At 39.5% G+C, this 14,740-nt stretch overlaps 2 protein-coding genes across 7 annotated transcripts in view; one reads left to right on the top strand and one right to left on the bottom strand.

The window, feature by feature from the left end:
• The window catches only part of mybpc2b (myosin binding protein Cb), a 48,621-nt gene extending 44,879 nt beyond the window's left edge, over window positions 1-3,742 (top strand). For all 6 annotated transcript variants that reach the window (XM_036522799.1, XM_036522791.1, XM_036522783.1 and 3 more), the window contains 6 exons: window positions 62-257; window positions 759-898; window positions 1,660-1,819; window positions 1,914-2,050; window positions 2,506-2,692; window positions 3,609-3,742. In XM_036522799.1, the coding sequence (XP_036378692.1) occupies window positions 62-257; window positions 759-898; window positions 1,660-1,819; window positions 1,914-2,050; window positions 2,506-2,692; window positions 3,609-3,634 (846 nt within the window). In that variant the 3' untranslated portion in view covers window positions 3,635-3,742. The remainder of the gene's footprint in view (window positions 1-61; window positions 258-758; window positions 899-1,659; window positions 1,820-1,913; window positions 2,051-2,505; window positions 2,693-3,608) is intronic.
• A 1,529-nt stretch (window positions 3,743-5,271) lies between these two features.
• Window positions 5,272-12,840, bottom strand: LOC118782304 (testicular acid phosphatase homolog). Its single transcript, XM_036535646.1, has 11 exons — window positions 12,751-12,840; window positions 12,439-12,534; window positions 11,509-11,595; window positions 10,640-10,795; window positions 9,154-9,252; window positions 8,460-8,555; window positions 7,878-8,010; window positions 6,451-6,533; window positions 6,106-6,212; window positions 5,620-5,798; window positions 5,272-5,419 (listed from the first exon to the last, which is right to left on the bottom strand). Exons 1-11 carry the CDS (start codon window positions 12,838-12,840, stop codon window positions 5,310-5,312), a joined length of 1,236 nt encoding a protein of 411 aa, XP_036391539.1. The 3' UTR covers window positions 5,272-5,309.
• Window positions 12,841-14,740: the final 1,900 nt, after the last annotated feature.

The raw sequence follows: 14,740 nt of genomic DNA, 5'->3' as shown, positions 1-14,740 counted from the left end.
TGTTTGGAAGTGTCCAATGTGTTTATGTTGATTGTGTGGGCACCCTCTCTTTGTGTTTCAGGGAAAGCCTCGCCCCGTTGCAGAGTGGACTAAGGACGGTCAGCCTATAGACCCCAAGAAGGTGGGCGTGCGCAACTCCATGGTAGACAGTGTGCTCTTCATCCGCTCTGCTGAACGAGAGCACTCTGGGAAATACACACTCACTGTGCAGATTGAGAACATGGAGGACAAGGCTGCTATCGACATCCAAATTGTGGGTCAGTGACTGCTGCTCTGCAATCAATGAGAATAGTTGTCAATGTTGCCTGTTTAAGCTGTGATAGAAATTCACACTGCCAGATTCTCTCTGAATAACTGACAGTGAAACTGCAGTCATTTGTTGAAAAAGAAAAATTTGACAATGACAGAGCTGGTAATGTTCCAGGCTGTGATTATTATAACTAGAGAAACCAAAATCATTTCACCACTGCTAAACTAAATGAAAGGAGTTGCAGTTTTGCATAATTAGTTGTGTGCTTTGTGATCTTGCTTGTTTTGAATCAAAGTATGAGAAGCTAAATATTCAATACCTTCAATGCATTCTTCCATATCTATGAAGTTTTTAATAACCTTAAACGTTAACTAAACATTAAATGTTCTGTCCCAAAAATTACTGCATGCAAAAAATTTTGAACAGTGATATAACATATAATATTGTGTGTGCAGTTCTCTGTGCCCTCTCTCTATCTCCCACTCTCACTCACTCTCTCTTTCTACAGAGAAGCCAGGGCCCCCTGTTGCAGTGAAGGTTACTGATGTGTGGGGCTTCAATGCAGCCCTAGAGTGGCAGCCCCCTAAGGACAATGGCAACTGCGATATCACAGGGTACACCATACAGAAAGCTGACAAGAAGACTATGGTGAGAAAGGAGAGTGCTGAGTGCGCGTGCGTGTGTATGTGTATGCGTATGCGTGTGCGCAGGCATGCACATGTGATTGCCTAACAACAGTGAGATTCTACTGATGGGTAAAGCACAGTATGTCACCGGTGTGTGTTGGGAATATAGAGAATATACTGAGCTATAGTGAATACAGTGACTGTAGCGACATGAGCGCAGAGCCCAGTACAGCAGAGACACATAGTGAGGTGGATTGAGAATAACTTTAATCTATTCCACACCAAAGAGTTTTAATTACAAGGAAATGGGAAATTTTGGCAAAGTTATATCAAATGATCTGTTCTGCACAGAGCAATTATTCCGATGGGAAATCATGACATCATGAAAAGTAAACATTCAGTTTGTCAAGGTTACATTACATTGCATTCATTTATTCATTTGGCAGAGACTTCTATCCAAAGCGACATACAAGTGAGTCAGAGTACGACACAAGAGAAAGCCATACATGGGGTCACAATATTATGTCCAATTCACAATATGCATGACCAAGTTGGCCAGACAGGTACAAGCTAGTTGGTAGAGTCAAAGGTACATTAAGCCATTTTTTTAATGGAAAACAGAGTTTAGGACATAAGAAATTGCTTTAGGTGGTAGTGATTCAGGTGATCAGCTGATTGCAGAGTCAGATGTCAGTCAAGGTAATCATGGGGCTGTCAGATTAATAACTAAAATTATATATAATTCACAGATCATACTGGATTTGTCCCTCTCTCTGTCCCTAGGAGTGGTTTACTGTTTATGAGCACAACAGACGCACAAACTGCACTGTGTCCGACCTGATCATGGGGAATGAGTACATGTTCCGCATCTACAGTCAGAACTACTGCGGCTTGAGTGAGGAACCTGGATTGAGCAAGGACACGGCTGTCATTGCGAAGACAGGTATCCATCTGACCTGAATATCCATGCAGCAGACTGTGGTGTAGTTAAAGTTCATTTCACTGTTAAAGCATTCTGATCCTGCCTTTTGTCTCAGGCCTGGAGTACAATCCCGCTCCCTACAAGGAGAAAGATATGCAGTGCTCCCCCAAGTTTACACAGCCCCTGGTGGACAGGTCTGTCATTGCGGGCTACAGCACTGCCATCAGCTGTGCTGTGCGTGGTTACCCCAAGGTTGGTCTTTCATTCTTTTTGCTTGTGCTTGTGCTTTTGTTCTTCCTGTTTTATGTTTCAGTGAGTGTAATAACCACCTGTCTCCCTATGGCAATATTATTGTATGCATACAAAAAATACACTTTGAGTTGTACTCAGTCACAGTAACAAGCAAAAATTAAAATGCAAAATCCTCCCCTGCAACATTATAATGACTGTTTTTACCCAATTTCTAGAAACATATAAATAACTTGAAAAATAAATAACAGCACTATGAAACAACAACAGGTCTTTTGTGTGCAAATGTATGTATGCCTAATGTTGTCATAACAAGTCAACTGATTTTCTTTAAAGACTGTGCCATGATGTCTTGTAGACATAGAGCAGAGTTTGAGCCAGGGTTCTGTTGCTGTAAATTGTCTCGTCCTAAATCTTAATCCACAATATAACAGTCCTCCATCCCCACTGTCTCTCAGCCCAAGATCATCTGGATGAAAAACAAGATGATTATTGGGGAGGACCCCAAGTTCCTCATGATGAACAACCAAGGGGTGCTGACCCTCAACATCCGCAAGCCCAGCCTGTTTGACGGGGGGAAGTACTCCTGCAAGGCTGTCAATGATCTGGGGGAGGATGAGGTGGAGTGCAAGTTGGAGATCCGAGGTATGGACGGATGAAGCAGCAGAAAAATGAACTGCTCTGACTTTACAGAAAAAAAATGGCTAAGCATGTAGCTTCTTATTTCTCAAACATGAACACTCGTTAGCTATCATCTATATCAGTTTTTTCCTCAAACACTGGGGTGGTGGTTGAGGTCTGGGTCATGACAGACATAGTACTGTGTCTCAAAATGTCCAATAAATCAAGGCCTCATCACAGAATAGCTATAAAAACATTAAATAAGACTACACTCCTTTCCCCTTGCTGAAAGTGCACTTTACTATGCAGCATAACTCCTTGTCATTCAATGTGTTAATTTATGCAGGAATGATCAAGATAGACTAATAAAGCTCAGAAATATTCAGACCTGGATTACTGTTGGTGGAAAGAAAAGATTTTAAATAATGCCTTTTGATCAAAAACAGAAACGAAGTCATGCATTACAGTTGATGTAACTAAATGAACACAGTACAAATGACAGTGCAGAACTCTTCAAATCATTGGTGAAAACATTAAAAATCAGTCAGTAATACAGTATGTAGCTCTATTTTTAGAACTGTATTGCATTTTATTTTACTTTAATCATTCCTGAGGTGCCAACAATTGGAGGCCTGCTCTGTTCCAGTGAACCTTAGCTATGTGATGTCATTATTATGCCTCATGTCATCAGTGCTATAACAAGCAGAACTTTATGTATAACATTTCAATGAAAGGCCCTCCATGTATTCCTTCAGTCAGTATGTACTGGCAAATTGCAGCATTGCTGATGATGCATTATGGGTAGTGTGACAGTTCAAATTACTGTTTGAGTTTGATGCGACACAGGATTTGGTTTGCACGTTTGAACAAATATGCAACTACAGACTTATTTCCTCTCTTAAAAATACCCCACAGATCTTTTGTTTTCTTTTATTTACAGCAATCCCAATTGAAAAAAAGGACTGACGGGATGAATCGCAGAAATCACACAAGGAAAAACAATATGCAAAACTACAAGACACATATGGTCATGGCAAAAAAAGGAAACACAATAAAATAAAATTGGAATCTTAATCTGTTTTTTTTTTGTCTTTGATCCATTTTCACAAGTGGCATAGCGCAAGTGTTCCAAATGCTCTTTGCGTTTTAGTCAATCTGCTCTATTATGAGAAAACTGAGTGCTATCGAATGTGTATGGACATTTACACACATGCACATTTACACACATGCACAGTATACACATACACATGTGTTCATGTTTGTGGTTTTGTGTGTGTGTTGTTTTGGGTTAACAAGGTTAGGTAAGGTCATTTACTAATTTATAACCTGTAAAAAGGTTTTCATCTACAACTGCATGATTATTAGGAGTTATGAAATGCAAGTTTTACAAGAGCTAACAGAGCTTCCTCCTGTCAGTCTGTGATGACATCATAATGATGAGCATGACAAGACATTAAATAGTATGAGAATTCCACACTTGCAGGTGTGTATTTTTCCAAAAGCCCAAGTTCAAAGTGAATGAGATGGAAATCATGAAAAAATATGTAAATTAAAATATGGATAACATGTACAGAATGTAGAACATGAAAAGCCCATAAACGTTACAATGACAAGAACCCACTATTCAGCCAACCCCTCACAGACTGAAATGCACAGAACAATACTTCACTGGGTCACTGAAACCAGGACAAGACAATGCAGACACAGCAACTGTTAAGACTTTAATGTGTCCTTTTACATACCTTTATGAGATCACTGAAGTTATCCTGTATACATTAATAAAGTATCACAATCATCTTAAGATTCAAAATTCAACAAAACAACATTCAAGGTTAGTAATTTATTAGATTGGGACTATGCTATGCTTTCCACCATGATGAGGTCTTCTGTTTGTTGCTGGTACTCAGCATTGATTCCTTTTGATTTGTCTTCAGATGCTAATGGTTCACAGAAATACCCTGTAAGATGGTTTGTGTTGGAATGTGCAAGAAAACTAACATCATTCATTCCAAAAGTCCCTGGATGTCTGAATGCCAGTCTGTTAAACAAAGATCCAGTTTACAATGATCCATGTTTACTTTTTTCACAAAAATGCAACCATTAGTGGTTCTAGGACACAAGGTTCTGATGTGTTGTAAAAGCAGAGACCACTTTTATGTATGTTCACTTTGGGAAAAAAAAACTAACTGAATAGGAAAGTCAGCTAGCAGCACTTCCAGCCAAAACTTCCAGCTACCAAGTAGTGTGGGAATTCATTGTTGCAACCTCATATACGTACAGTAAAACTCAACTATAAACGACCCAATTAAAAATATATATCTTGTTAGTTCTGCATACAAACATTAAGGTAGATCAAGTAAGGTTTTTGTGTTACCACAGTCAGGCAGGTTAAAACATAGGTCATGTAGACAGTTGGTAGCTGCATAATGCAAACTGCTGCTTTTTATTTGCCACTGAATAAACTACATAACTCTTCCCTGTCCTGCTCAACGCTATACCATTTTCATTCACTGTGACTGTTCTCTCCAGCTTTATCCTGTTACTGTACCTCAGTATTCTCACACTACTGCTACAACAGTACAATGGTATTTTCATGTGTTAAAATGTCATGGCAACATGACAGGACTGTGTGTGAGCAGGGCTATTTATCCACTGAGTGGTAGTTCCCTCTCCTGTAAACAAAAGCTGCGATGGTTCCTAGCAGCGCCACTGTGAGGATAGCCAGGGCCACTGCTAGAGCTGTGATGACACCTGAGACCCAGTGAAGGGACAAAAGGAGAAAGTGAGTTAACAAGCTGCTGTGGTCAAAATGCACATGCTCTCTTCACAAAATCTCATTGTCAGTGCTCAGTTATGGGGTATACCATTTCAGCAACGTTACTGTTTACTTTACTGCAGTGCTTCAAAGACAAATGTGCCATAATGAAAATAAGATAAAACATTCCTGTCACCTGAGCTGGAGTCTGCCTGTTTCAGTCCACATTCTGCATCCCAGTCCTGCACTATGACATCAGTCACAGCCTGAGTAAAGTTCATCAAAGGGCATGGGGTCACAGCACAGCCAGGCACAGGGGTCGGGTAGGGGTCATGAGTTGAGTCATTTCGATAAAATAAACCAATGGAGTATGACCTGAAAAAAAGAGGTCAAGCTGGGTGAACACACCAAACACAACTGCATACTTATGTGCATTAATGTTCTCAAAAGTTGTGACAAGTATTCATAACTACTTTTTGGATCCTTTAATCAATGTAATTATATCCCAATAAAATATTATTATGTAATATTGTACAGTCATAAAGTCAAATGTCATTCATATATATGTATCATTCCAGCAGGCACAGAGACTTATAAGATACTGTCATTTATGTGATGTCAGCATTGTATTTGTGGCTGTGCTGAGTCATTCTGATGAGCATTGCAGGGCGAATAAACAGACCCGTCAGTCTCCTGGTAGAACTCAAAGAGCTGGCAGGCAGCGTAGGGGGGCAGCCGACCATTGTACACATTGAGGGCGGCCTGAAGAGTGATGAGCGTGGAGTCATGCTAGAGAGAGGCAGAGGAAGAAAGAGGGGGGTTATCACTCTGCAGACAGAGCTATCGTAGACTATACACACTGACTGGACACTACTGTTCATAGGTACCGGCCCACAGAGAAAGAGAGAGGGTAGTGCACACACTATGAAGATGTGCATTGTCAGGGCACTGGCCTTGACACTGTATGCTCCATTGGCAGCTGCATTTAAGGCATCGTCATCTTGAGTACCATTGATGTTCAACTCACTGCTGAGTACATGACCAGTTTGAGTGGACTCTCCCTCTTCACGGAACTCGTAAAATTCCCCAGGATGGCATTCAACAGCACTCCTGTGATAAATGCATTTCATTAATGACCTTTCAGGTAAGGACAGTAATTTACCTTGTTGGGGCTTAAGGCTTAAAGTGCAGAGGAAGCTGTGATGTCACTCTTTTATTGAGGCTTGGTTTATCTGTAGTATACAGTATCTGTTGTATCAAACACATGGTTTAAGTTCAGACATGGCTGTTGATTTACTCCTTAAAGTTCACAAGCTACAGTGTTTTCATCATGGACGAAGATTTTGTGGAGACACTGGCTATGGAAGTTCACAAGTGTTGTTATTTATAAATACTTCCTTGGGTGTCATTATTATTTATCTCTACTGAGGCTACAAAGCATCACATTGCCATATTACATTCTGTATATTGTGTTGTGTGGCATTAGAGAAAGAGGGAGGGCAAAGATAGTGGTTAGCATAGGATGGCCAGGCAATTATATCACTTATAATAACATTATTGTGATTACAGTGCGCATACATAATATAAATATCTGTATATAGTTTATAAATCACAGCTGAGACCTCGGTGCTGTAGTTTGATTTAGAAAAAAAAAAACTCGTAATGTCAGTATCATTCCAGTGACGTAAGTGGTTTATGGGTTCATGTCACATCAGATGAAATAGCAGGAATGGGAGTTCTAATATGGCCCCTGTATGATGGCTTCTGCACTGCAAATAAACAAATTACAATACTAATAATCATTATAGTGAGGGTACAGTTAATTACCTCTTTAGCCTATACCTCTTCCCCTCATGAGTGGGCCCATATCATATCACAGTCTCATTAACATACTCACCAACACACTGGAGACTTATTAACACACCATCAGCCCTGCACCAATGAATTCTCCTACTGAGCAAACTAATTAGCTGTAATTCACACACCCTCAAAGTAAACACAATCTCAGCAGAGAAGAGCTCAGATTCACCCCTAATGGCTAGACCGCCGCTTGAGCTAGACCCTTTTAGGTGAGAATAAGCATGGTTCGCGTTTTGTGTACTGATGGTGGTTAAAAAAGCAGTGTTATAGCCAGGTGAGGTGATAATTACATCCACATAAAAACATGAAAACACACTGACTGGTGGAGGACATGACATGAATTTCCACAAACTAAGGTCAGAGTGTCAATTTTCCCAGCCCAAGACTACAGCAAATTCCATGTTTTACATTTTTGAACAGATTCTGAAACAAAAAAAATTGTCTGATGTTACAGCTATGCCTTTGCCACAAGCCAATCATTAACAATGTCATTATTGCTGGCAAAATCACATACATATTTCACATTCTCTCTTTCCAAGGACCTATAGTAACTTATAAACGCGCCTTCCATTGAGAACTCTAATGATGGCTCACCCCCTGCCAGCCTGGCCTTGTCTTTGCGTTTGTGAGTGAACACACTGTACATGACTTCAAAGGAAGCAATTTCCTCCAGGGTGTTGAACACTTCCTGGGTTGCCCAGCGTGGTATGGTCAGGTTGTGAATTCTCTGTGGAATACAAAAGGAATCACTGGAGTCTTTTTCATTACCATCGTCATGCCATGGTGGTCATGCTTATAACTAAATTCATTCATGTTACTAAATTCATTCTAATCACAATCCAGTGATGATCATTTTTTATAAGAAGGGAGGGTAATGAAACTGATTAATTATAGTGGCTCTAGTAACATTGTTTTCTTCTATTAACTCAACTTTCATTAAATACTAATTAAATTATTAGCATTTCTTATAATAGCAAGTAATATCTACATGAAAGTAACCACTTTTTTCCTAATCAGTCAGAGGGTACATCATCACAGTAAGTGCCAGCATCAGTGAGTGAGGCCATCAGCGGCAACTTTGGGTTCAGGAATTAGATATACCAGTGTAGTAATGAGTATACAAAGTATACTTTTATCAGTCAGAAACAGTCTGAATGAACGAGCAGTTGTTGGTACCTGGCAGTAGAGGGTGTCATAGACCCTCCACACTTTCCTCACTGCCAGCCTGTCCACTGGGTATCCGGTGTGGTTTGAGAGCTCCTGGATAAATCCCTGCAGGGTATGTCTCCAAGCAAAGTTACATTGTATGAAGAAAAAGGGGAGAACTCAATTTAGTTTCAAGGAATGTGGGTGAATGAGTGGGGAAGGAGAAACGGGATGGAGTGGACACTCATTCCTGTGGTACTACAACATGGTAGAAAATTAAACAGCCCTTAAAAACATAAACAGGTAGAAGGACATTACCAGTAGTGATAAAATTAAATTACATTGAATTTTGTTGCACTTCTGCAATGCTTCCACCAGAGGGAGCATGAGCCTCACTGTTTCATAGTATGTCGGAGCAGACCTCTCACTAATTCAATCACTCATTTAATGGGATTCATGATAGTCAGTTTAATTAAAAGCCTTTCAGTTTAATTTTAGCTCTAATTTAATCCCTTGTTTAATTTTTATAAAAGAAACAGAGGGAGAATTCATAACATATTTTAAAGGAAGAAAGAGAAACAATGACATTGACAGACAAAAGGGTACACAGACTTGCTCAGCAAATGAAAATAGGAGAAACAAACACCATATCATGGACAAACAAATGCTCACAGTTACAAAAAAGGAAGAGTTATGTTTGCAAGTAAGGCTTGTCTTGTTTTACCTTGTAAGTCTTGAGCACTGTCTGGTAGTCTTCACTGCGAAAGGTTTCAGCCATCAGCTCTCTGAACTTGGGACAATGCTTACTAGGTGTCTTCAGTAACTGGAAGATGTACAAAACAATGTCACTTCACATTACAGAGCAGTGTGATCATGCTTTAGAAAATGATAATTACCGCTTGACTTCCCTGCAGACTTTAAACAAGATTTTGTTGGTACACGTTGGTGGTCAAATTACAAGGAATGACTTTTGAAGTATACTTCTAGGAACCACACATTTAATTTGCATTGCAGCAATTAAAACAGGTTAAATTAATTAGCAAATTCATTCAATAAGTTCATCTGCTCAAAGTTCTGTGCACCACATAGTACCGATTAGTTCCCCACCAGAGAGACCAATCACAAACCGTTGAAATGAATAACTCTCTATTGACCGAATTCATACAATTAAATTAAATATTTAAACAGATGGGATTTTAGTGTTAAAAATTAAAAGTGAATCATTTGTAAAATCCTGCTTTCTTGCGACAATTGCAAATACATAATCAAATTAAACATAATCTTTGTCTGGCAGTTTTCAGAATGTCATTATAATGCCACACATGTGTACATGGCATTAAATGACAATAGAATTTTAGTTTAACAGTCACACTTTCCACTTGACAATAGAATTATTGGCGTATGCTACTTCCATACCATTTTCTCCATGACTAAAGTAATTGTTAATGAGGAATGCTGATACTGAATTTAATCCAATTGATGCTGCAACTATATGGATTAATCACTCATTTTTATGTGGGACAGATATGCCACATTATGCCATTGGCAATAGAAAATAAAGCTTAGACATAATGTTACACAACTGGTTTGTAGTAAAGCTGTCAAAAAGGGTTAGGGAGGGACATCAAAAAATTATGAGCTGGAAGTCTCCGTTTATGTGGGCTGTATCTTTACAGTGAATCTTTCCATAAGAGGTACAATCACAAGCACAACATGTAGAACAGAACTGAATGCTGGGAACTGCACCTTGCTGGTGAGGATGCTGAACTAAATGGACAAGACCATTTGAGAATCACCTTTCGTGCAAAGTGAACAAAAATTAATGCTAGTGTCTCAACTGCAAGAAAAAAACGAGTTGCTGTATTCAAGCTGTTATGGTGCAATTACCAGAAATGCAGTGCATGATAGCCATGTCTTAATAACACACAACATATTTTCACACCATTCTGAGACGTAAGGAGGTACAACCAAAACCTGACAGGATATGTCCTTTAGGTCTGACCTCTTACATCTAAAACTGGATACAATCACTGTCCTCATCTCTCTAGCATTCTCTAAATTCAATCCAAAGTGCTTTATTGGCATGACCAAGGGCACTCCTGCCAGAAGTTACATAATTATCACGACTCTGAGGCTCATCGGACATTCAGACAGGAGGCTACAGATTGCAAATGCCAATAACAGCTGTTGCAGTGTCACTCTTTCCTCACCTTGTCCTGTGACCTGGGAACAGTGTGTACTGGGATGGGACGCCACAGAAGCTGGGGGTCGATGGGAGGGGGGCGCAGACTTGGGGGAAACAACCCCGCCAAATTGGCTTGGGCGCTCATCAACGTGCGATCATAGTCAGTGCTGCGCACGTACACCTTGGAAGAGACAGAGTGGTTAAAATGAGGTTACCTCTCCCTCTCCAGGCCTGAACTTGTCTCATCCCTTCTCCCCTCCCAAGTCCATAGGGTGCCGTTCCAGCCAATACCTACCTGCATGTCTGCTTGCGGTTGATTACCTGGACTGCGCCAGTCACATTTTAATTATAGATTCTGTGGGAATGCGCAGATGTGCATGTACTTTGTCATTGCAGAAAGAGCTGAGCAAGGGAAAAGGCCAGGATGAGGGACGAGATTGGGAAAGGAGGGGGCTGGGCAGGGATGAGGTGAAAATAAAAAGCTGGAAAAGGGAGCAGGCAAGATGGAGACAGGGGAAGGAGAAACGCCTGGCAGTGGTGTATGAGTGACAGAAGGATCACGTAGACAGAAATTAGAAGACAGAGACAGAGCGTCAGCAACAGTGGGATGGAGAGAATTATAATTATGGTAGTAATTACATGTTGCCTCAGAGAGTGAGAATAGAGAGGGCAGAAAGAGTAGGGGGAATCTGATCTGTGTAATTACACTACAGACACCTAGTGGGACATCGAGAGCGAAGAAACAGTGTCATCATTCAACATATCTAACACTGGGCCCCCAACACACACCCATTATTCCACAAGTAGGTACAAACATAAAACACACACACACACACACACACTGTGTACTCCGACTGTGTGCATATATTGAGACACAAACTTAAACACCAGTACCTCTTTACTATTGTAATCTTCACTGAGGAAATGTCCATAGCGTTTCCTTAAAAATTTTCCTAATTCATATTGCTGTCTCATCCCCAACTAAAGAAAAAGAAGACAAAGAAGGACAAAAGAGTTTTGTTAAACTTACTGCACTAATACAGTTTATGAATGCTGACCATAGTCATAGTCATAGGCTAATATGGTCTAATGTCACACAAGGTGTTCTATATATTCCTATACACATATAAAAATAGCAGTATAATATAAAAATGAATACATTGTGATACAGGGAACAATGTAAGGTATTTGTTCCTGTAAAGTGTTTTTCTTTCTGCCATATTACAGAAGCCTGTGCAAAATATGTATCCTTGACAAGATGCTGTGCCCCCCCTCCCATTACTAGCGCTCTTTTTTAAAGAAAATTATTACTGAAGACAGTCTCTCACCTGCTTTTCAATTTCACACCAGGTATTTCATCAAACATGAGAGATCTTACCCCAGCATATGCTGTTTTTCTTAAAGGACAAGGTGACCTGTTGCTAAAATCTAATTTAAATCCCCTTCCAGTTCACCAAAATCGCACCAAAATGTAGTAAGGAGATAAAAGTTAACACATGCAGGTAGTGCTTGTGAAAATGTTAATTATAGTGAGCCATTTCCAGACCTTAGAGGGACAATGCACTTACTTCATATAAGACTACTTTACTTTTCAGCGCTTGAACAATCTTTAGTTACATTAATTTGTGTTTCAATTTGTCAACTGTCAGTGATGGGAACATAGGCTGAAAAGTGTTTCAGTTAAAAAGCCCAGATTACAAAACAGTACTGGTGACTATTTTAGATGCTTTGTTGTATTGACATTAATTAAAGTCAAAGCAAATTGACTGGCATACAACATGGAAACACCCCCAAAACACAATATGGTCCCATGTGACACTGTACCTCGGTGAGTTGTCCAAATCCTTGTGCCCATACTTCCTCTTTGTGAGGATCATTGGGAAAAGATTCAATTGGTGACCGATCACCATGCCTAAATACCTATAATGACACCATAAGATACACAAAATGTTCACACAGACATTAATACCAGCAAGTAAATGTTGCCCAAAAACTCATGCTAGACAAAACATGCACACTGTGCAGTGGAAATGTGCATAGTACCCTGATGGTAAAACAACGTACATAACAGACACATAATCAGTACATGAAGACAAACAATAAAAGCACAGTTCAGCCCACATGGTACACACTTACAGCCACAACAAATTTTAGTATCCGTGACTCTGATAACAAACAGTGGGAGAGGATAAGAAGACATCCCAGATATTTCAACAAACTCCACATATTGCTCTGTCTCTCTCCAGGCACAACTGGACTAACACTGAAATTAAGGGACAAACACAAAAAAGACTGTTAACTTCACCTCACACCTGGTCATTATACAGACATACATTTAACAATTTATTTATTTTTTCCTTTCAAAATGTCAATTTTGTTTATATTACTTTCATATATATGATATTATATATGGTGTTAACCATCAGGAGTCAGTCATATATTTAATCATATAATAATCATACTTTGGCCTACCTTGTTCTTTATGCAACAAAGATTTACTTCATCCATTGGTTTTTTAATAACAATCTAAAAAAATTGGAACTCAACATTAGTAGCATTATCCTATAGTTCATTGATTAAATTCCTTGTGAAAATGAAGAGAATCACTTTCAATGTTTCAAGTTTAATCTAAGAAAATATGCATCCACCTCCAGATATGTAAAACAATGAATGCTTACTGTATATTTTCATGACAAACCTCATACCTTTATCCTCCGCTTTCAGTGCCTACATCTGCTTTTTGTGTGAAACTGGCTCTCTCCAAGGCCACTTCTCTCCTCTATCTCCCTACTTCTACCTGCGCTTTCTTTTAAAAATTAATTTACTGCGAATTTATTTACTGCACCTCCGTCACAGAACGTTTACACACACTCCGTGAGCAAAAGTCTAAAGGATGTATCAACACGCTTATATTTCTCCGCGCTATAGTTCCCGCCTTTCCCTCACCCACGTGGCACACATGTCCATTATACCCCATGTCATTCGTTGAGGTTTTGTGAAAATAATTGTTTGGCACTCTGTAGCTGCATTTCTTAGGATTTAAGAAACAGGTAGGTAGTTGTTTGTGTCAAAATTACCTTGAGGCAAAAGATGCAATGAATAAGTTATGTTTAAATGAACAACATATAATTATGAGACCTCAGATCATGAGCTAGGGAGCCTGTGTGTATGTTTTAATAGGCAATGTGTTTATCTTCATGTGTGGACAAGTTGGTGTGTAAACATGTGCAATTTTGCTTTATATTCATACTGAGTTTTGAGAATTGAGAATATTAGATTATAATAAATACTGTTTCCATCCAGGTTTAGGTGTGAAGTGTTTTGCCTTGGTCTGCCTGTTAAAAAGCTATAGGTATGCAAAGCTGCAGAGACAGCTGAGTAAAAAAGTTTATATTTCTGTAAGTAAATCAGTAAATGCCCACAAGGAAACCAAACTAGATTTCGACCGAAGTTTATTTAGCAGGCCTTGGAAGCCAGTCTTCCATAATCGGGTGTAATGTAAATATATCTTGATCAAAGTTTGTCAGAGCCAAGCTCATTGTGGGGATTAACAGATCAACACTATAAAAGATTAACTGATTGAAAGATCTTTACTGATTGCTTGACCAAAGAGGACAAAAGTGCCCCCACAGAAGTTCTATATATAGACTAGTTGATATTGCTTCATGTCTACATGGTCTCTAATCACCCAGGCATGTAACATGCTTTATCATCTGTCTTTGAAAATGACAAATTCTGTTTCTTCTCCTTGTATGTAAAAACACAAATGCGCTGGCTTTGTTGATAAGGGAATGACTGGCATACATTAATTTTGTGGCAATTTGTAAAAAACTGCCATAATATTGAGAAAAAAACAAGAGATGCATAATATCAACATCATCTGTAGTGACAAATGGTTCCCACGCTGTGTAGTCTTCCCTGGCTGGAATGAGTGCAACTTGACCCAAAATGAGCAGGGCACTGCCTTGATGCAACACATTCTGCACAGCCCTCCACGTGAACAAAATCTGTTCTGACTGAAGAGGAATCCTTTTGACTGTATTTGTATCATTACCTCCTTACTCTCCCATCTCTCCAGGCCCTGTCCTTATCGTTTCCTCTCTTCCCTCCTGCAGCATTGGCCTCT

Source organism: Megalops cyprinoides, chromosome 1, assembly GCF_013368585.1.
Source record: "Megalops cyprinoides isolate fMegCyp1 chromosome 1, fMegCyp1.pri, whole genome shotgun sequence".
Classification (NCBI taxonomy): Eukaryota; Metazoa; Chordata; class Actinopteri; order Elopiformes; family Megalopidae; genus Megalops; species Megalops cyprinoides.
This window is presented reverse-complemented; position numbering and strand designations above follow the sequence as displayed.

Excerpts from the sequence above, each read along its gene's own strand:
- LOC118782304 (XM_036535646.1), bottom strand. The coding sequence starts at position 12,840 with ATGTGGAGTTTGTTGAAATATCTGGGATGTCTTCTTATCCTCTCCCAC. Across the intron at positions 11,596-12,438 it reads GATTTGGACAACTCACCGAG|TTGGGGATGAGACAGCAATA; the intron begins GTACAGTGTCAC and ends CTTTTTCTTTAG. Across the intron at positions 8,556-9,153 it reads CAGTGCTCAAGACTTACAAG|GGATTTATCCAGGAGCTCTC; the intron begins GTAAAACAAGAC and ends CATACCCTGCAG.